General features: G+C 47.8%; 1 protein-coding gene and 1 pseudogene across 3 annotated transcripts in view; both read left to right on the top strand.

Moving 5' to 3' along the window:
• ATP1A4 (ATPase Na+/K+ transporting subunit alpha 4) overlaps positions 1-21,604 on the top strand; it is a 42,953-nt gene that overhangs the window by 16,196 nt on the left and 5,153 nt on the right. For all 3 annotated transcript variants that reach the window (XM_085022580.1, XM_021089576.2, XM_085022581.1), the window contains exons 9-19: positions 794-992; positions 1,229-1,338; positions 1,513-1,647; positions 5,907-6,096; positions 6,237-6,409; positions 11,581-11,717; positions 12,102-12,252; positions 13,182-13,350; positions 16,911-17,065; positions 17,193-17,316; positions 18,841-18,986. In XM_085022580.1, the coding sequence (XP_084878706.1) occupies positions 794-992; positions 1,229-1,338; positions 1,513-1,647; positions 5,907-6,096; positions 6,237-6,409; positions 11,581-11,717; positions 12,102-12,252; positions 13,182-13,350; positions 16,911-17,065; positions 17,193-17,316; positions 18,841-18,986 (1,689 nt within the window). The remainder of the gene's footprint in view (positions 1-793; positions 993-1,228; positions 1,339-1,512; positions 1,648-5,906; positions 6,097-6,236; positions 6,410-11,580; positions 11,718-12,101; positions 12,253-13,181; positions 13,351-16,910; positions 17,066-17,192; positions 17,317-18,840; positions 18,987-21,604) is intronic.
• Positions 2,484-2,584, top strand: LOC146404033 (U6 spliceosomal RNA; annotated as a pseudogene).

Genomic DNA, 21,604 nt, shown 5'->3' with positions numbered 1-21,604 from the left:
GCCTCTCTCGCTGTGTTAGGGATCCAGCGTTGCCATGAGCTGTGGTGTAGGTCACAGACGCAGCTGGGATCTGGCATTGCTGTGGCTGGGGTGTAGGCCGGCAGCAATAGCTCTGATTAGACTCCCTAGCCTGGGAACCTCCATATGCCTCAGACGCAGCCCTAGAAAGACAAAAAAGACAAAAAAAAAAGAATTCTGTACATAACCCCAGCCTAAGAATTCACTCACTTTTAAAACCACCTTGCCATACACCTGATTTTCATTGAATTTATGGTCAACAAAAACTTTCCGGTTTAAGGGATTTCTCAAATTGTTTTCCAGTGTTGCAACTGCCCTTTTCAGTTTCATCATTCTCTACCCTCCATTCCTTTTTCACCTTTTGGTACAGCCCTCTTTCCACACACAGTATCATATACCACAATAAAAGTTTAGTCATCAGTGTGGTCCCTGGAAAGACTGGACTTGAGAAAGAGGTGTGGTCTGAACTTGAAAGGATCACGGGGGAGTGGAATATTCCAGGAGGAATAGGAAAGCAATTCTCTATGATACCCTGGTAAAGGAATGCACTCTTTTTTTTGAAACTCTGCCATAAAGTGCAAACCAAAATCACTTTCCTAATTTCCCTCGCCAGTAGCCACAGATGGGATTTCTAAAGAAGGGATGGTAACAACAGGGAAATAAGTACCAAAAAAATTAAAAGAGCAATAAAAATGATCAGATTTCCAGGACACCACATGCTGTGAGCAGCCAAGCTCTTCTCTCACTTCCCCTCTCCCCCTCTTCCATGCCTTAGGTGTGTCTGACCCTGACGGCCAAGCGCATGGCTCGGAAGAACTGCCTGGTGAAGAACCTGGAGGCGGTGGAGACGCTGGGCTCCACCTCCACCATCTGTTCAGACAAGACGGGCACCCTCACCCAGAACCGCATGACCGTCGCCCACCTGTGGTTCGATAGGACCATCTACAAGGCCGACACCAGCGAAGAACAGACTGGTGATGAGTGGCGCTGGTGGGCAGAGCGTGGAAGGATGTGGGGGAGGTGATGAGGGGGCTGAGCGGGCGGGGTGAGTCCAGACAGCCAGCAGATAGTTGGAAAGCGAGAAGAGAGCAGGGAGGCGTGCAGGACAGAAAGCGCTGTCTCTGAGAAGGCTCTGGATGCAGAGCAGGCTGTGAATAACCCCCTGCTTTAAACGCCCCATCCCCTGCTCACATCTGTTCTCTCTCCTTAGGGAATTCGTTTGCCAAGGGCTCTGATACCTGGTTTATCCTGGCCCAGATCGCTGGCCTCTGCAACCGGGCTGACTTTAAGGGGAATCAGCAGACCCTTCCCATCTCTAAGGTGTCAGGGTTAAGGCACCTCGGTGTCTGGGGTATAACCTGCCCTCTCCCCTAAGTATCTCTTTCCTGGACCTCAGGGATGCCCTGAGCGCCCCTCCCCATTCTGCCGTCTCCTTGTCACCCCTGGCAAGCCAGGTGCCCTGCCCAGGCTCGTGACACGATCTCATCCCTGCAGTGGGCGACGACAGGGGATGCTTCAGAGTCAGCCCTCCTCAAGTTCATCGAGCAGTCTTACAGCTCTGTGAAGGAGATGAGGGAGAAAAGCCCCAAGGTGGCTGAGATCCCCTTTAATTCTACCAACAAGTACCAGGTACAGAACCTACAAAGGTAGGAGAATAGCTGTGTGGGGTGGGCTTGTCACCTGGGGAAACGGAAGCTTTGCCTTTGCTTTTAGGTCTGAGCTGGGGAACAGATACGGGGGATAAGCAGTGCCCCAATTAGGAGGAAGCCTCACCTCAGGGGAAAGTGAGGAACAGGTGCTGATGAAAAAGGAAGCAGCATTTGGCCCTAAGCAGACTTGAGGCTGTGCCACTTGTGCAGAGAACAAGTCATAAAGTGCTCTCTGAAATGTCCCTAGGCAGCAATGGCTGTCTGCAGAAAGTCACAGAGAGGCATCCCTGTGGCTACTGTGAGATTTCCTACTGCCGAATATGCTGGATTTGCCCGCCACTCCTCCGAAGTGCCTTATCTCACTAGTCACCAAAGACTTCTTTTCATTCCATGCCTGTGATTCTAGGAGGCGGTCAGGGGCCTCCGGCCTGCTTGTCAAGTTGGTTTCCCAGGGGCATTTTATCCATGATCCAGCGAGGAGTGACAAGGGAAGGAGAAATGAAGAGCAAGGGAAGTGGGGGCCTGACAGTGAAATCTGAGAGTGGGACAGGAAGCAGTACTTCCCTCCCATGTGAGAATCCCGGCATAATTTGAGGAGGGTTATGGTGGAAAGTAGGGACCAGGGGCATCGCCATGCCTGGAGCTCTAGCAGCTAAGGTTGGAATGTTGAGAGAGAATCATGATTTGCTCAGGGGAGTGGAAGTCTTATCAATTCATGCACTGCCAGAAAGGTCAGGCATTCAGGTGCAGAAACAGAAGAAATGAAACTCCCAAAAGTCAGTTTTGGTTTTGTGTCTTAAAAAACACATAATAATAGTAACCACTTCAGCAGCACATATACTAAAATTGGAATAATATGGAGAAGATTAGCATGCCCCCTGGATGACAGGCAAATTCATGAAATTGTCCATACTTTCATATATATATATATGGTTTTTTTTGTTTTTTGTTTTTTGTTTTTTTTTTTTTGGCTGTGTCCATGGCTTATGGAAGTTCCTGGGCCAGGGATCAAACCTGCATCACAGCGGTGGATCCTTAACCTGCTGTGCCAAAAGAGAATACTTTCTCCTATCTGAAAGTTGCTTAAGGGAATAGATCATAAATTTTTTTGCCACAAAAAAAAAATTTTTTTTGGTAACTGAAATTAAGGACAACAACAATAAAATAACAAAGGCTATATAAGATTTTTTTTTAAACCCAGTTACCTATATTTTCACACTGAAAGCCGAACGAGTGAAAATTAAAGAAACAGATCCACAGTTTTTTGTCTCAACTGGCTTTTCGTCAGTGTAATAAGATAGGTCCCCTAGGCCCAAACTGCAAACTTATTTCCACTTTTTTCTGATGTTTAGTGGCCTCACGAACCAGACAGGAATTTTGTGCTTGGCAGGGCCTGATTAAAGCCTTTGTCTGGAAAGAATTAGGTACCTCTCCTTCCACTAGATTCAAAATAAAAGCAAAACACAGCCACGACATTTGTTGGGACTTCCAACAAAATTGCAACCTTCCCCCAAACGACTATGTTAGTACCTTTTCTGAGCTTACTGAAGATCAAGTTCAAACAGCAAATTCCTCCTCTTCACCAAGTATGCTTGGCCAGCCTGCAAGCCACCCAGCTCTAATGGGACTTGCATGGGGGGTTGGGGGGTGTGCCAACAAAACCCCTCTGGCCCCTTTCCCTCTCTACCCATGAACCACCTGCTTTAATCAGCTTGCTCTTGGGGCAGTCAGAGGCTCCAGTCTGCAGGGACATCCTAGCCTGCTGGTCGTTTATAAGCCTTGGTCTCTCCCTCTCTGAGATGGAAATGAATAAGTTTCTCTGTTCTGACATTTCCAGATTTCTCCCATCTTTTTGTCTGTAATTTTATTTTTTATTTTATTTTACTTTATTCTATTTTACTTTTCAGGGCCACACCCTCAGCATATGGAAGTTCCCAGGCTAGGGGTCAAATCGGAGCTGCAGCTGCCAGCCTACACAACAGCCACAGCCATGCCAGATCCCAGCCGCATCTGCGACCTATGCCACAGCTCATCGCAACACCTGATACCCAACCCACTGAGTGAGACCAGGGAGCAAACCCACATTCATGGATATCAGTTGGATTCGTTTCCACTGTGCCACAATGGGAACTCCTGTCTGCAATTTTCCATCAAGATGTGATTTTTCTGTGACTAAATTACTAGCTGAAACAGCTCTTGCTGTCGCTTCAGATCATCTCCAATAAATAGTCAACAAATAGGTTTGTGGTTTTTTTGGGTTTTTGGTTTTTTGTTTTTGTTTTTTGTTTTTTGTTTTTGTCTTTTTGCCTTTTCTAGGGCCGCTGCTTCGGCATATGGAGGCTCCCAAGCTAGGGGTCTAATCAGAGCTGTAGCCACTGGCCTACACCAGAGCCACAGCAATGCAGGATCCAAGCCGTGTCTTTGACCTACACCACAGCTCATGACAACGGCAACGCTGGATCCTTAACCCACTGAGCAAGGCCAGGGATTGAACCTGCAACCTCCTGGTGCCTAGTCAGATTCGTTAACCACTGCGCCACGGCGGGAACTCCCAACAAACAGGTTTTTAAGTGCTCACAAAATTAAGCTTTTTTTAATTAAATTTATTTTATTGAAATATAGTTGATTTACAATGTTGTATTGATTTCTGCTATACTGCAAAATGATTCAGTTTTGCAGTATATATATATATACATGCACCTAACTATACATATAGTGTGTGTATATATAATTTTTTTCTTTTTTTTATTTCTCCAATACATTCTTTTTTTCTACTGTACAGCATGGTGACCCAGTTACACATACATATATACATTCCTTTTTCTCACATTATCATGCTCCATCATAAGTGATTAGAGAGAGTTCCCAGTGCTGCACAGCAGGATCTCATTGCTTATCCGTTCCAAAGACAATAGTCTGCATCTATTAACCCCAAGCTCCCAATCCATCCCACTCCTGCCCCCTCCCCAAATTAAGCTTTTTAAACTTTTTACAGCTTTCTGCTTACATGAGTTAAGGTTTTCCCTCTAAACTGCCTAAGCATATTTTGAATATAAGAGTTTTTGGAAAGTTTCCAAAGGAGCAGCTTTAACCACGATTTACACCCAGGTTTCCCACCTGGCTTCTCCTTGGGCCTGTGCGATCTGACCTTCAGCACTGAAGGCTCAATTCCTCTCTATGTGCTGATTTTATTACCCGAGAGCCTACCACGTCGCAGGAATTTCCTGTCGATCATAAGAGGAACTCCACAGATGGTTCCTTTTCGTGGATCAGAGATCACAGAAAAATGAAAACTGGAATTGATCTCCTTTCTCTGTCCTCAAGTTGTGGCCTGAGGTTCCCTTCATGACTACGCCCTCCCTTCCCAACTGAGGCACAGTGACGCTGACCCTGTAACCTGAACCATCTAGCCCCTCGGGGGACTTGTCATATTCCCAGGAGACAGTGGCCGGGGGGGCTAGAACGGTGAACTTATTTTTGCATGGTGCTTCAGTTTTCAATGTTGCTTTTTGTGGGTTTTTTGCTTATTTGTTTGTTTTTTGCTTTTTAGGGCTTTACCCGTGGCCTATGGAAGTTCCCAGGCTAGGGGGTCCAATCGGGGCTGCAGCTGCCAGCCTATGCCACAACTACAGCAATGCTGGATCCTTAACCCACTTCGCAAGGCCAGGGATCGAACCCGCATCCTCATGGATCCTAGTTGGGTTTGTTAATGGCTGAGCCATGAGGGAACTCCCTCAATGTATTCTTTACAAATATTGTCTCTATCTTATAAAAACCCAATGAAGTGGGCAAGTTTATCAAAGGACCTAAGGCTCTGAGAGGTTGAATGGACTGACCTGAGGTCGTAAAGCACCCTGCTGGCCTGGAGCCCTGGTGTTTGACTCTAAGCACCTTCCCTATACTCTGCAGTCTCCACTGGCCCCACCACCTCTGCTTCTAGCTGCCCAGGTGGAGAGGGCCCCGCAAACGTGAGGCTGCCCCGTCTGCCCTCAGTTTCCAGTCTGGCTGAGCAGATAACAGAGATTCGTGTGCAAATAATACCAGGCTGCGGGTTCCTGGAAAGGAGGAGGGATGGGCTCAGATTTGGCTGGGGGGTAGGGGGCTGCATGGAGTTAGGAGACCAAGGAAACAGACACAGATTGCCTGTCGGCTCTACTCTCAAAAACCTTTCCTTCAATGTTGTGCCCCAACCCTCGCTCTCTCCTCCTGCCCCATGGATGCTTCCTCTCCTCTCCCTAGATGTCCATCCACCTCCGGGGTGACAGCTCCCAGACCCACGTACTGATGATGAAGGGGGCACCTGAGAGGATCCTGGAGTTTTGCTCCACTTACCTTCTGAAAGGGCAGGAGCACCCAATGGACGATGACATGAAGGAAGCCTTCCAGGATGCCTACTTGGAACTGGGGGGTCTGGGGGAACGCGTGCTAGGTGAGGGGGCTATGGGAGGAGCCTTCAAAGGGTGATGTCAAAATGGTTATTATTTGTAGGGGGCAAATCTAGGCTGTTGTGGGGAGCAGGCTAGAGACGTAGAGGAATGACAACTGGTCCTGCCTCCTGTCCCTCTCCAGGGTTCTGCTTCTTGAATCTGCCTAATACTTATGCCAAGGGGTTCAAGTTTAACACCGATGAAATCAACTTCCCCATGGAAAACCTTTGTTTTGTGGGGCTCATCTCCATGATTGACCCTCCCCGAGCTGCAGTGCCTGATGCCGTGAGCAAGTGTCGGAGTGCCGGGATTAAGGTAAATACCTGTCCATCCCAGAAGCCCCTTACCTGTCATACATTGGATCCACCGTAGGAAACCCTGGATACAGTAGGTTCTTGGCTTAACTGAAATGATTTCTGACTCCTTGAGCCAGTGACTCTTTTTTTTCTGTCTTCCGCAGCATATGGAAGTTCCCAGGGTAGGGGGGGTCGAATCAGAGCTGCAGCTGCCAGACTACCCCACAGCCACAGCAACGCCAGACCCAAGCCTCGTTTGCAACCCACACCGCAGCTCACGGCAACACAGGATCCTTAACCCACTGAGTGAGGCCAGGGATTGAACCTGCATCCTCATGGATACTAGTCGGGTTCATTACCACTGAGCCACAATAGGAACTCCTTGACTTTTAAGAGACAACAGTAGTAAGTGTCCTCTGTCGTTAGAATCCTGTCTTGCACCGAACATTAGAATCACTAGGGGAACTTTAAAAATCTGATACCTTGGCCACACTCCAGATGCATTAAATTAGAAACTCTCAGGTGGGACCCAGGCATCTGTATTTTTGAAAACATTTGTGGAGATTCCAATGTGTAATTTGAGAACCAGCCCCCTAGGACAGGGTTTCTCAAATTGATATGCCTGCGATTCACCTGGGGGTTTTGTTGGAATGCAAATCTTAAATTCAGAGGTCTAAGACACCCCACGATCCTGCATTTCTAACAAGCTCCCAGGGGATGCCAGTGGCTGCTGGTCTGCAGACCACACTAGAGGTAGCCAAGTGCTAGAAGATGCCACGGAACCATACTGCTGGATGGGTTGTTAAAAGGGTGAGGCCAAGTGGGCCAGGGGCCTGGAGCAGGCAATAGTGAGAAGGAGAAATTGAGACTGGGGGCCCTTGGTGGATCTGACTCAGGGTGAACAGCTGCCTGAAGAGGTATACATCCAGGAGCAAAAGCTAGAAACCACAACAAAATGCTCTAAGAGTAAAACACACTTGCAGAACAAACCCAGAGATGGGAATTCCTCTTCAGTCAGGTTGGGCTCGCAGCAGGATAGCAGCGGTAAAATTCCTCTAATTCTGAGATGTTCTGTAACCCACATTTCCCAGATCAAATTCTAAGACTCAGAGTTCCCGTCATGGTGCAGTGGTTAACGAATCTGACTAGGAACCATGAGGTTGCGGGTTCGGTTTCCCCCCCCCTTGCTCAGTGGGTTAACGATCCAGCGTTGCCCTGAGCTGTGGTGTAGGTTGCAGACGCGGCTCGGATCCCACGTTGCTGTGGCTCTGGCGTAGGCCGGTGGCTACAGCTCCGATTCAACCCCTAGCCTGGGAACCTCCATATGCCACGGGAGCGGCCCAAGAAATGGCAAAAAGACAAAAAAAAAAAAAAAATTCTAAGACTCATGTACATCTTTGTAGATTAAATATTGGTATTTCTCTGCTTATACTTTATATTCTGGGAATGTCTGGGAGGACAGGTTGTGGGGGCAGGTGGGTATGGGGTGGGGTTGGAAGTATTTAAGGAGAACTGGATGCTCTCTGTTAGAGCTGGCTTTATCTTTATTTTATTATTATTGTTATTATTATTTTTGTCTTTTTGCCTTTTCTAGGGCCGCTCCCGCAGCATAGGGAGGTTCCCAGGCTAGGGGTCGAATTGGAGCTATAGCCGCCAGCCTATACCAGAGCCACAGCAACAACGCAGGATCTGAGCTGAGTCTGCGACCTACACCACAGCTCATGGCAACACCAGATCCTTAACCCACTGAGCAAGGCCAGGGATTGAACCCGCAACCTCATGGTTCCTAGTCGGATTCGTTAACCACTGAGCCACAACGAGAACTCCAGAGCTGGTTTTATCTTGACCTTTGACACTTGGCAGTTTGTCCCAGGGCAGCCTGGGCTGAGCTAAGCACAATGATTAGTCACTACAGTGAGAACCAAAGAATGGATCTAGGAAATCATTCTGAGTGACTTCCCTAATTACAAGATGTTTGGGGTGGTACAGGTCTTTGCAGAAACAGCATTATTATAACACATCTGCATAGGGTAACCACATTATCTTGCCATTTCCTCCACGGTTCTATGAGGTACCACGTCACAAGGCAGGAGAGAGATTGAGAAGGGGTTCATTTGCATTTTCGCAGCTTGGAAGCGGGCTGCTGGAACGAGGAGAACATTGTGGATGTCGTCTAAAATGGGTCTTATCTGGGATTTATAGGTCCCTTTAGCAAAAGGAGAGTTATAATTATGCCTGCGGGTGGAGAGGCCCAACCAGGAGACAAAGAGATGATTTGAGCCAGGGTGCCTGTCAGAGCAGGACCCGGTCACGGCCAGAGGCAAAGCAAGGCGTGACAGGTCTGAAGAGGACTCAGGCTGGCCTTGAGCTGGCACCTGAAGCAGAAGTTCTGGTGCTTTCTGGGCCAGTCCTCATTCTGGGCACAGGTTTACAATTTTTTTTTTTCTTTTTAGGGCTGCCCTCATGGCATATGGAGGTTGCCAGGCTAAGGTTCGAATCAAAGCTGTAGCTGCTGGCCTACGCCACAGCCTCAGCAACTTGGGATCCAAGCCATGTTTGCAACCTCCACCACAGCTCACGGCAACGCTGGATCCTTAACCCACTGAGTGAGGGCAGGGATCAAACCTGCATCCTCATGGATACTAGTCAGATTCATTTCCACGGCACCACAATGGGAACGCCTAGGTTTCCATTTTAATCTCTTAGTTCTTTTGGACCTGAGGCTGACTGAAATTCAGCCGACTTGATGAGGAATTCTGAACCATCCCCTTTTCCCTGTAGAGAAGTGAGAGACATACACATGATACCAGCCTGCAAGAAGGACAAAACGTAATGGCTCTCCAGGGGTTGTCCCACACAATAGATCCTTCCAAGGTCAACTCCAAGATGGAGCCAATGCAGAGGTGATAGATGTTACAAGGCTGCTGAAAGAAGCCAGACAACAGCTGTGTGGCAGCAAGGGCTTTTCGGTTGACTGTGAGACTGGTATTTCTCTGCCAAAGCCACGTGTTCAGGCCTTGGAAACATATGTGACTTTAAAACACTAAAATAAAATTATCCCATTATATTTGCCACTACCTGAGGCCCCTAGTAGTCTGAACACACTTGGCTCTTGTTGTGAATGTGGCCTCCTCTAAGAACCACGGCTAAGCAGTGAAGGCCTGCAAGTGGGATCACCCACACTGGAACATTTTTCTCAGATGGGTCTGATCTGGGAGAAGAGGGTCCGAGGGAGCAAGACAGCGGCTTGCGAGGATACGTCGGAACATCAGCGATATAGTCAGCACCAAGAAGTCAGCGGCAGCGGACCTAACTAGTGTCCATAAGGACGAAGTTTCAATCCCTGGCCTCAGTTCAGGATCTGGCATTGCCATGAGCTATATGTGTAGGTCGCAGTCACTGCTCAGATCTGGCATTGCTGTGACTGTGGTGTAAGCTGGCAGCTGCAGCTCCAATTCGACCCCTAGCCTGGGGACTTCCATATGCCGCGGGTGTGGCCCTTAAAAAAAAAAAAAAAAAAAAGTTGGAAATGAAATTCCTCTAGTACTTGACAAATTCCAGAAACTAGCGAATGCCCTTTACCTCAAAGAGAGCCATTCTTTGTAGAACTGCGCCTCTATTGTATGTATGCAGCTCAGTGTTCTGTGAAATTGTGTTTTAGGAACTCACTCTTGGGGAGATGACTTTGTTTTTATTTCTCCAGCCTGGCATGGAGGTGGTATTTCCAGAAACTACTGTAGAGCAGCCCATCTGAACTGTCGGCCTCGGCTAGGTACCACACCTGTGCTGTAGGTCACGATGGATGAACCACTGGGAAACTTTCAGGGCAGTGGAGCCTGAAAGGCATCACTGAAGGCTCCATTTGAACCACATCTGGAATCTTCTAATCTGTGCCGTTCCCCTCAGATCCTTGCCAGTTAGGCCATACCTCACTGGCAGAGCCTGGTGAGGATCTGGCGCCCCAGGACTGACCAGGGAACTTGAAATCAATGATGTGGGTAACTGCTCAGAGTGCAACTTTCCCGAGTCTCTGGTAATCCCAGCTTTGTTAGCACTTCTTCCAGTCAGCCCGCGGTGCCAGTGTGGAATGAGGAGGGCTCCTGGGAAAACTCCTTCAAGGCTTATTTCCACGCTCTGAAAGCAAACAGACCGACCTTTCCAGGACCTCTGTTCTTAGTTCAGCCACAGTCAGTTAGTTCTCTTACCCACCCCACCCCCAATCAGGGCCTGAGAATTCTGTGCTTGGAGGGGACTTGGGGACCATGGGCAGTGGTTCCCAGGAAGTGATCATTCCTTCATTCTATAATTACCTGTTGATGCATTACTATGTGCTAGGAATTATGCTAGGGCTGGAGACTTAACAAGGACTCATAGGCATAGCCCCACTCTCTCGCAGAGTTCTCAGGCCAGCATCGGGGGAGAGACAAGCCACCAAACAGACATGTGAGAAGTGCTGAAAGAACAGAAAGCTGGAAGAGCACAGAACATGGGCAGGTAGAGACAGGTAGTGTGAGGGTCAGAATGCACCTGGGCCTAGATGAAATTTCCCTAGGCAGGAGTTCCCATTGTGGTTCAGCAGGTTAAGAACCTCACTAGCATCCATGAGGATGCACATTTAATCGCTTGTCTCGCTCAGTGGGTTAAGGATGCGGCGTTGCCATGAGCTGTGGTGTAGATCACAGATGAGGCTCTGATCCTGAGTTGCTGTGGCTGTGGTGTGGGCCAGCAGCTGCAGCTCCAATTCAACCCCTAGCCCAGGCACTTCCATGTGATGCACGTGCAGCCCTAAAACAAAAAAAGAAAAGAAAGAAATTTCACTAGGCAGAGGGAATATTACCTTTATTACCACCGTTCTGTGGGTAGCCGTTTCTGTCTTAGAGCTTAAAGAAGCAGAATAGCTTATGGAGCAATTAAATGAAATTCTGAGTACAGTAATGCACCCAAATTCCTGATTTATTCCTGGGAAAACTAGAAGTCATTCCTATATTTTACAGCCTGATGGCCCTGACCCGCTCCCAAGGGTTGAAGTCACAATATCAAGATTTTGATCAGTAGCACAAGTTCTTGGGAATGAGCTACTGAAACCCCTGTGGAATGATAGCAGTGATGTTAGTTCTTAAAGGGGAAGGAGAAGGACCTGGGATCGCCCTGAAGACAATTCTGCTTCTTTTCCCTCCCCTCCCAACCTAGGTGATTATGGTAACAGGGGATCATCCCATTACAGCCAAGGCCATTGCCAAGGGGGTGGGCATCATTTCAGAAGGCTCAGAGATAGCAGAGGACATCGCTGCCCGGCTCAAGATCCCTGTCGACCAGGTCAATGCCAGGTGAGACCCCTAAAGACCTCACATCTTTGCTTTTTTTCCCCTCCATCCTTAGCCGGCCCCACCCACTAAAGTTCTTTGGAAGATCTTTCTGTAGATACAATGCGCAAGATGTACTTACCGAAAAGTAAAACGTAATAGGAAAAGACGTGACTATGTCAGTGGGTTTTCAGAGGAAGGTGGGACAAAGAAAGAAGCAGAGAAGAGGGAGGAGGAGGGGAGGGGATGCAGTGTGCTGATCAGGGGACAGTCCGTGGCTGGGGACCGTGAGGGGACGGAATTGAAAGGAGAAACAAAGAGGTCACAGTAAAGTTGGGTTGGAGGGCACCAGGACCCCTGGCAAATTCTCAGCACTCTGAACCAGCTTTCTGCAATTGCTTCCTTCAGGGACGTCAAGGCCATTGTGGTGCATGGCTCAGATCTAAAGAACATGAACTCCGAGCAACTGGATGAGATCCTACAAAACCACAATGAGATCGTGTTTGCTCGGACCTCACCCCAGCAGAAGCTCATTATCGTAGAGGGATGTCAGAGGCTGGTAAGGGAGACAGCAGAGCCTTGGGGGATCTGGAGGGAACCATGAGGTATAGCCCAGCCCCAAACTAAGCACAGGAATGTGTGGGCAGGCGTGTGCTCCAGAGAGCATCCCATCATGAACCCCTGAGATAGGCATCCGTTTGGGGGCTCCCTGAGAGTTTTGCCATCTCAGGAGGTGAGGGAAAAAGAAGGGCCAAGAGATTGACATCAAGCCTGACTACATCAAGAACAAGGGATGATGGAATCGGGAGTTCCCGTCGTGGCGCAGTGGTTAATGAATCCGACTAGGAACCATGAGGTTGCGGGTTCAATCCCTGCCCTTGCTCAGTGGGTTAAGGATCCAGCGTTGCCATGAGCTGTGGTGTAGGTTGCAGACACGGCTCGGATCCCGCGTTGCTGTGGCTCTGGTGTAGGCTGGCGGCTACAGTTCCGATTAGACCCCTAGCCTGGGAACCTCCATATGCCTCAGGAGCAGCCCAAGAAATGGCAAAAAGACCAAAAAAAAAAAAAAAAAACTTCCTCAATAATGTTTATTTTATTTTTTATTTATTTATTTTTTTTTTTTGTCTTTTTCCTATTTCTTGGGCCGCTCCCGCGGCATATGGGAGGTTCCCAGGCTAGGAGTCGAATCGGAGCTGTAGCCACCGGCCTACGCCAGAGCCACAGCAACTCGGGATCCGAGCCGCGTCTGCAACCTACACCACAGCTCACGGCAACGCCAGATCATTAACCCACTGAGCAAGGGCAGGGATTGAACCCGCAACCTCATGGTTCCTAGTCGGATTCGTTAACCACTGCGCCACGACGGGAACTCCCCTCAATAATGTTTAAAAAAAAAAAAGAACAAGGGATGATGGAATCAAACTGACCTTTGGGACTGTGCCTGAATCTGGCGTGGTCATTAGTTCACTCCCTCTCTGCTTCACCCAGGGAGCCATTGTGGCGGTGACGGGGGACGGGGTGAACGACTCCCCTGCGCTGAAGAAGGCGGACATCGGCATCGCCATGGGCATCGCCGGCTCTGACGTGTCTAAGCAGGCGGCCGACATGATCCTGCTGGACGACAACTTTGCCTCCATCGTCACGGGCGTGGAGGAGGGTGAGGAAGCAGGGTGCCCAGGGTTGGGCCTTGGGCCTTGGTCTCAGGCAAGAGAGTTGGCGTACATTATTCTCATTCCCTTTGCCCATCATCCAATCGCCTGTACAGAGCAAAATTCACTGTCAGTCAAAATTCTGGAAATTTGATTTAGCCGGTACTTAGAGCATCACTATCTGGAGCCCTTATGAGACTGGAGGAAAGTCCAGATTTTCTAGGGAGAATGGGGCTCCAGGGCAGCATAGTATTGTTTTTCTTCTCTCATAGGGATTCAAGTGGGTCTAAAGTAAGTTTCAAGAGGTAGCTATACCCATGGGACTCCTTCAAATTCCCAGTCTCAGGAGGACACTAGCAACTTTTTGTCTGAATGATGTTGACATATCAAGATCAGTTGGAGGAGTTCCCGTCGTTGCTCAGAGGTAACGAACCCCACTGGCATCCATGAGGATGTGGGTTCGATCCTGGGCCTTGCTCAGTGGGTCGAGGATCCACCATTGCTTTGAGCTATGGTGTAGGTCGCAGATGCAGCTCAGATCCTGCGTTGCTGTGGTTGTGGTGTAGGCTGCCAGCTACGGCTCCAACTTGACCCCTAGCCTGGGAACTTCCATATGCCGCAGGTATGGCCCTAAAAAGGCAAAAAAAAAAAAAAATCAATTGGAGCCTGATCTATGAGTTGACTGCAGAAGGCAAATTAAGACCCCTCTTTCCCATAGACTGTACCCATTGGTGAACAGGAGAACCCCCAAATTCTGCTTCCTAAGCCCCCGATTTTTGCCTGGAGCTATGTGACTGAAATATATGACAACCACATAATAATAATTGTTAACATTTAATAGATGCAGACTATTGCCTTTGGAATGGATTAGCAATGAGCTCCTGCTGTGTAGCACTGGGAACTATGTCTAGTCACCTATGATGGAGCATGATAATATTAGAAAAAAAATGTATACATGTATGTGTGATTGGGTCACCATTGCTGTGCAGTAGAAAATTACAGAACACTGTAAACCAGCTATAATGAAGAAAATAAAAATCATTATATAAAAAAATAATAAGAGTTCCCATCGTGGCGCAGTGGTTAACGAATCCGACTAGGAACCATGAGGTTGCGGGTTCGGTCCCTGCCCTTGCTCAGTGGGTTAACAATCCGGCGTTGCCAGGAGCTGTGGTGTAGGTTGCAGACGCGGCTCAGATCCCGCGTTGCTGTGGCTCTGGCGTAGGCTGGCGGCTACAGCTCCAATTCGACCTCTAAACTGGGAACCTCCATATGCCGCGGGAGCGGCCCTAGAAATAGCAAAAAGACAAAAAAATAGTAATAATAAGATAATAATAATAATAATAATAATTGCTAGCTTTTAATTGAGACCTTTCAGGATCCTGACACTTTGCTCAGTATTTTATAACCACTCAATTCAATAAAGTTCTTCAGCATCAACTATGTACCAGGCACTATTCCAGATGCTGGGGATACAACAATGGGGAGTAAACACACACATGCCTTCCCTCACCTAACTTAATTTCCAGTGGAGACAGACAGACAGACAATAAAGTAAACTAAATGGTACAATAAAGAAGACAAGCGCAATGGGAAAAAATAGGTAGAGCAGGGGGTGGAGGGAGGGAGGAAGAGCAGCTTTTGAAAGGGTTGTAGGGAGAATTCAAATCATCTTGCAAGGCAGGAGGATGAAACTCAGAGAGGTGAGAGCTGCCCACATTCACAAGCCAGTTGTAGCAGAAAATGGAATTGCAACCCAAGCCCAGGCTCCACTTCAACCTTAATCTTCTTTTTATCTTTCTTTCTTTTCTTTCCCCCCCCTTTTTTTTTCAGGGCCCCACCTGTGGCACACAGAAGTTCCCAGGCTAGCGCTACAGCTGCCGGCCTACACCACAGCCACAGCAACGCCAGATCCAAGCCTTGTGGCAATGCTGGATCCTTAACCCACTATCCATAAACCCACTGAGTGAGGCCAGGGATCCAACCAGCATCCTCATGATACTAGTCAGATTTGTTTCTGCAGCACCACAATAGGAACTCCCTCTTCTTTCTTTTTAACTGAAGTCAAGTTGATTTACAATGTTGTGTTAGTTTCTGGTTCAGTTTTTTATATGTTATATATCAATTATTATAATGTAATATATATATCAATATTTACATTATATTCTTTTTCATATCCTTTTCACATTATAGTTTAGTATAAGATATTTAATATAGTTCCCTGTGCTATACAGTTGAACCTTGTTGTTTATCTATTTTATATATATTAGTTCGTTTATCTATTTTATATATAGTAGTTTATCTGCTAATCTCAAACTCGTAATTTATCTTCCCCGCCTCCCCCTTTCCCCTTTGGTAGCCATAAGTTTGTTTTCTATGTCTGAGAGTCTGTTTCTGTTTTATAAATAAGTTCATTTGTATCATATTTTAGATTCCACATATAAGTGATATCGTATGTTTTTCTCTGACTTATTTCACTTAATAAATCTCTAGGTCTATCTATGTTGCTACAAATCAGCCTTAATCTTCTAAGGGCTTTTATTTTTATATTTTTTATTTTATTTTTTTGGCCAGGGCCACAGCATGTGAAAGGTCCTGGGCCAGGAATCAAACCCCTGTTATAGCAGCCACCTGAGCTGCTGCAATGACAACACTGGTTCCTTAACCCACTGCGCCACAAGAGAACTCTCTCTAATTCCCTCTAATGGCTTTTATATTGGCATTCTCAGACATCTCTAAGTTTTTGTGGTTTTTTTTCTTGTCTTTTTGCCTTTTAGGGCCACACCTGAGGCATATGGAGGTTCCCAGGCTAGGGGTCCGATCAGAACTGCAGCTGCCGGCCTATGCCGCAACCATAGCAACTTGGGATCCAAGCCACATCTGCAACCTACACCACAGGTCACGGCAACACCGGATCCTTAACCCGCTGAGCAAGGCCAGGGATCGAACCTGCGTCCTCATGGATGCTAGTTGGGTTCAATAACCACTGATCCATGACAGGAACTCCGCAGACATCTCTAAGTTTTTACCAGGCTTCACCCTGCTTAATTTTCAGAGATCAGATGATAGTAACCATGTCGAACCTAAGAAAAAAGAGTACACAGATGTGGCATTCTAATAAGTCATGGCTCTAATTAATAGTCACAGAATTTTTTTCTCTTTTTGGGGCCACACTCACAGCATATGGAAGTTCCCAGACCAGGGGTAGAATCAGAGCTGCAGCTGCTGGCCTTTGCAACAGCCACAGCAACACATGATCTGAGCTGCATCTGCGACCCATGCCGCAGCTTTCAGCAAATAGCTGGATCCTTAACCCACTGACCAAAGCCAGGGATCCAATCTGCATCCTCAGAGAATCAAGGTCAGATCCTTAATCTGCTGAGCCACAACAGGAACTCGGATGGTCACACAATTTAGAAACAAAACTGGGGCTGCCAAGGTCTAGGACCTTCATTCAGACCCTTTCACGGACTGTGATGCTGCCTGGTAGCGGCCTGTCCGTCCAGGAGCTGGTTTGTGGGAGGTGTAAACTCTGTGCTTCTCACAGAAGGTTGATCCTCCTCCCCAGGCCGCCTGATCTTTGACAACCTGAAGAAATCCATCGCCTACACCCTGACCAGCAACATCCCCGAGATCACCCCCTTCCTGCTCTTCATCATCCTCGGGATCCCCCTCCCTCTGGGCACGATAACCATCCTCTGCATTGACCTGGGCACCGACATGGTGAGGCCCAAGCTGGGGTCTGGCTGGTGGAACCCTGGGAAATGGACTGAGGGGGAGGAGAAATATGTGTCCAGAGAGGGGGGCCCAGCTCGAGGCACTTGTGCCTGTCACTTCCCCCCTTCTCCAGGTCCCTGCTATCTCCTTGGCTTATGAGTCAGCTGAAAGTGACATCATGAAGAGAGCTCCACGGAACCCCAAGACTGATAATCTGGTGAACCACCGTCTCATTGGCATGGCCTACGGACAGATTGGTGCGGCCAGAGGAAGGAGGGGGTGAAGGGAGTGGGGAGCGGTGGCACCTGCCTGGTCACTAGACCCATCCTGGTTTTGAAGTCAGGGAGATATTTCTTTGGGGTGTTTTGTTTTGTTTTTGCTTTGGGAGGCCACACCTGCAGCATGTGGAGGTTCCCAGGCTAGGGGTCGAATAGGAGCTGTAGCTGCCAGCCTACACCACGGCCACGGCAATGCAGGATCCGAGCCACGTCTGTGACGTACACCGCAGCTCATGGCAACACCAGATCCTTCACCCACTGAGTGAGGCCAGGGATCGAACCTGTAACCTCATGGTTCCTAGTCAGATTCGTTTCCCCTGCGCCACAACGGGAATTCCCAGGGAGATATTTCTTAATGGCAAACTGTGCTAGACCCTGGGACATAAAAGACCATGGGTCTCTGGTCTAAGCTCACATTAAGATCCCAGTCCAAAGGGAGCACTCCATACATAAAATGATGGCATTTTCCACATGTCCAGTAGTGAGTCTTGATAGGACACGTGCAGGAGTCCAAAGCAAGAGGACCCAGCAATCTCGAGAACAGTCAGAGAGGACTTATGGGGGAAGGAGGACTTGGCGTTGGAAGATAGGGCTTAGACTAGTAAATGGATGGTCAGGTGTAGGGGACCAGAGGAGATCTGGTTGTCAAAGAGGGAATAAACCAGTTTGGTGGAGTGCTTCTTCCCGACAAAGTAGTAGTGGGAAATGAGGTTGTAGACACGGGTAGCATTTATACCGGGGCTAGCCTTGAAGGACATTTGAGAGCCATTAGAGGTCTTTGCTCTTGCGTTGCCAGGTACAGGGGAGACACGGGGGAGAGATGGAGACAGACAATCCCAATCCCTGGAGATGGAAGCATACAGAAAAAGCACAGATTTGAGAACCATACTATCTTTGAATCCCAATTTCATGACATACTGCCTGTATGACCCTGGACAATGATTTAATCTCTTTCGTGCCTCAGTTTTCCCATTTATGGACTATAAATGATGGTTCAGAATTGTTAGCATCAGTGCCTATGGGGGCCCACACAGAGCACAGTGCGCGGTCCATAGGCAAACATTACTGTCAGCGATGGCCATGGTCCAGGCATAGGGAATGGAGGTTTCGACCAAAGGAGAGTCAAGGAGCAGAGGTTACAGTGTGAGATCAAGGGAGGACTCGATGACTGTCCGGATGGCAGAGGAAATGGAGAGGGAGGAGTCTGGCACTCACTGGATGGGGAGAGGGAATAAGCCCCTTCTGAAGTCCTTTCCAGTTTTAAGGTTATGTGATTCAAAGACGACTCTGGATTTTAGCTTAGAAACAAATGTCAGAGTGTAGAGGCAAATCCTACAGAGACGGTGAGGTCCAGTCGCTGCCAGCAGGAATCTTCAGCACTACAGCGCAGACATACATCAGTCCTGCTGGAAGCAAGTCCCAGGCACCACCCCTTCCAGGGGCTGTCTTTTGGGACTCTTCTCTGAGCCAGGTTCCCCTGACCTGTGACTCTATCACTCACAGGCATGATCCAGGCTCTGGCAGGATTCTTCACCTACTTTGTGATCCTGGCTGAGAATGGCTTTAAGCCCATGGATCTGCTAGGCATACGCATCAACTGGGAAAACCGATACATCAATGACCTGGAGGACAGCTATGGACAGCAGTGGGTGAGTGAAAGGAGGCACCGGGCAGGCCGAGTGGCTGTCTCATCTCCAGTCCTCCAGGAGCTTTCTAACATCTGTCCTCAATTTCCAATCACATCAGCAAATATTCTTCACATCACCAATGTGACTTCATTTCTGTGCGCATTCCTACTGTCTCTTGTCTGTCTTTATCTTCCTGGGTCTTTCTGGCTTCCTAGGACCTGGAGGTCTGCTTTGTCAAGCAATTTTTGGGGGCCGATTTCTGGTTTTCCAGGTTTTATCATCATTGCCCTGGAAACGAATGCTGTATTCCCCACCCCCCACCCCACCCCCTCCTGTTATGCTCCTTTTCTCCATGGGAGTTTAAATAATAAGATTTTGGAGTTCCCACTGTGGCCCCGTGGATTAAGAACCAGACTAGTATTCGTTGAGGATGCAGGTTCAATCCCTGGCCTTGCTCAGTGGGTTAAGGATCTGGTATAGCCGCAAGCTTTGGGGTAGGTCTCAGATGCAGTGCGGATCTAGTGTTGCTGGGGCTGTGGTGTAGGCCAGCAGCTGCAGCTCCAATTCCACCCTTAGCCTGAGAACTTCCATATGCCACCAGAGTGGCCATTAAAATTTTTTAAAAATACATACAATTTTAAATCTAAAAATCTATGTTCTTTGCATATCTCTTCCTTGTCATTGTAAAATTTTTAAACTTAGAGGATGCCTCTCTGTATTAGTCTTTCCTAACCCCCAAGATGAGTGATGACTAAACTGAATCCCTCTAACCAACAGTGAGTAAGTGTTCAAGAACTTTAGTAAGTATGCTTGTTTGTATCTGTGAACACTCCTGTCCCAATTTCTAAGACAATAGGAGATACAACACCTCCTTTTTTTTATTTTAGGGCTGCACCTGCAGCATATGGAAGCTCCCAGGCTAGGGGTCGAATTGGAGCTGCAGCTGCCAGCCTATGCCACAGCCACAGCAATGCCACATCCAAGCAAGTCTTTGACCTACACTGTAGCTCACAGCAACCCTGGATCATTAACCCACTGGGTGAGGCCAGGGATTGAACCTGCATCCTCATGGATACTAGTCGGGTCCATTGAGGCTGAGCCACATCAGGAACTCCATGACACCCATTTTTGCTAGAATCATAGGCCTATAGGGTTCACATAGTTTAGAGAGGACACATAGTCAATTACCATCATCCTACAAATGAGGAATCTGAATCTAGAAAGACTGAATAATTTGCTCAGTGAAATCCTAAAAGAACTGGACTAGAATTCTGAACTGATTCCTGCCTGGCACTTTCCCACTTCACCAGGATGCCTCCAAACCAGTTAATTGTAAGCTTCTCAAAAGTATGTTAAAATCAGGGTTGTTGGAAAGTTTCCCTTCACAGCAGACTTCCACTATCTGAGCCTCATGAGGCCAAAAGACGTCAATGATTCCAGCTACCAACACTGCTCCAGGGTCCAAAGGTGCCCAGAGTCCTCATTGCTGTGTAACTTGTCAGCATCTCCTCAACCCTTAAGTCAAGCCCCTTGTTAGTTTTCTTTCTTTCTGCCTGCCTTTTTTTTTTTTTGCTTTTTAGGGCTGCATCCTCAGCAAATGGAGTTTCCCAGGCTAGGGGTCGAATCAGAGCCACAGCTGCCGGCCTACACCACAGCCACAGCAACGCGGGATCCAAGCCAAGTCTGTGACCTATACCACAGCTCACAGCAATGCCAGATCTTAACCACTGAGCAAGGCCAGGGATCGAACCCGCATCCTCACGGTTCCTAGTCAGGTTCGTTAACCACTGAGCCAGGAAGGGAACTCCAGCCCCTTATTAGTTTTATATCTTGATACCATCTCCCTGCCACCAAGGTGAAGCTTGTTTATTTACAAGAAATTAAAGATAATTAGAATTCATTTGAATTAACATCAAATTACATCAATGGCATCTTGAAGTACTGCAGGATGGGTTGAGAACAATTTCTCTGAGGAATAAATGCCATAAAGGCAAGGCAGGCCAATGACTCTTCCATTGCTGTAATCCTCAATAATCAAGTATAGAGCTTCCCCGCCCAGGAACTGCCCTACACGCTGACAGGTAGCTCCTTATCTTCTAAATACCTCTAGGAGCAATTCCATTGACCACCATCCATTCATTCATTCATTCATTCAGCAAATATTTGTTGAGCATCTTCTATGCACTAGGTACTGTTTTGGCCCTGGGGATACGGTAGTGGATAAAAATGGCCAAGTTAATGCTCTCCTGGACCTTATAGTCTAGTTAGGGGCACAGAGTGGGAGGGGAGAAAGATAATAACCAAATATATAACATATTGGGTCAACGGACTGTAAATCCAAGTAGAGTCCAAGAAGCGTTGGAATTGGGCTGTTAGGGTAGGTGAGATAGAAAGATAAAGATGGGGGTCAGAGAGAAAAGAGGCACTTAATATTTAAATTACAGAAAAATTGTGGCTATTAGAAAAGACACTGTCTGGAGTTTAACCATGAGAGCAAGCAGCCCGGGTGGGTAGTGGCAGAAACCACGGGAGGAGCAGAAGATCAAAGTACTGTGAGACCATGGTATGGGAAGGATCATTCAAAAACGTAGGTATTTAAATCTCCAAAAAATCAGGACAGGAGCAGTGAGAGTGACAAT

The sequence above is a fragment of the Sus scrofa genome, chromosome 4 (genome assembly GCF_054392235.1).
Source record: "Sus scrofa isolate SSC_HxYL_T2T_F1_AM1 chromosome 4, Sscrofa_HxYL_maternal_Yorkshire_Landrace_v2.0, whole genome shotgun sequence".
Lineage (NCBI taxonomy): Eukaryota > Metazoa > Chordata > Mammalia > Artiodactyla > Suidae > Sus > Sus scrofa.
This window is presented reverse-complemented; position numbering and strand designations above follow the sequence as displayed.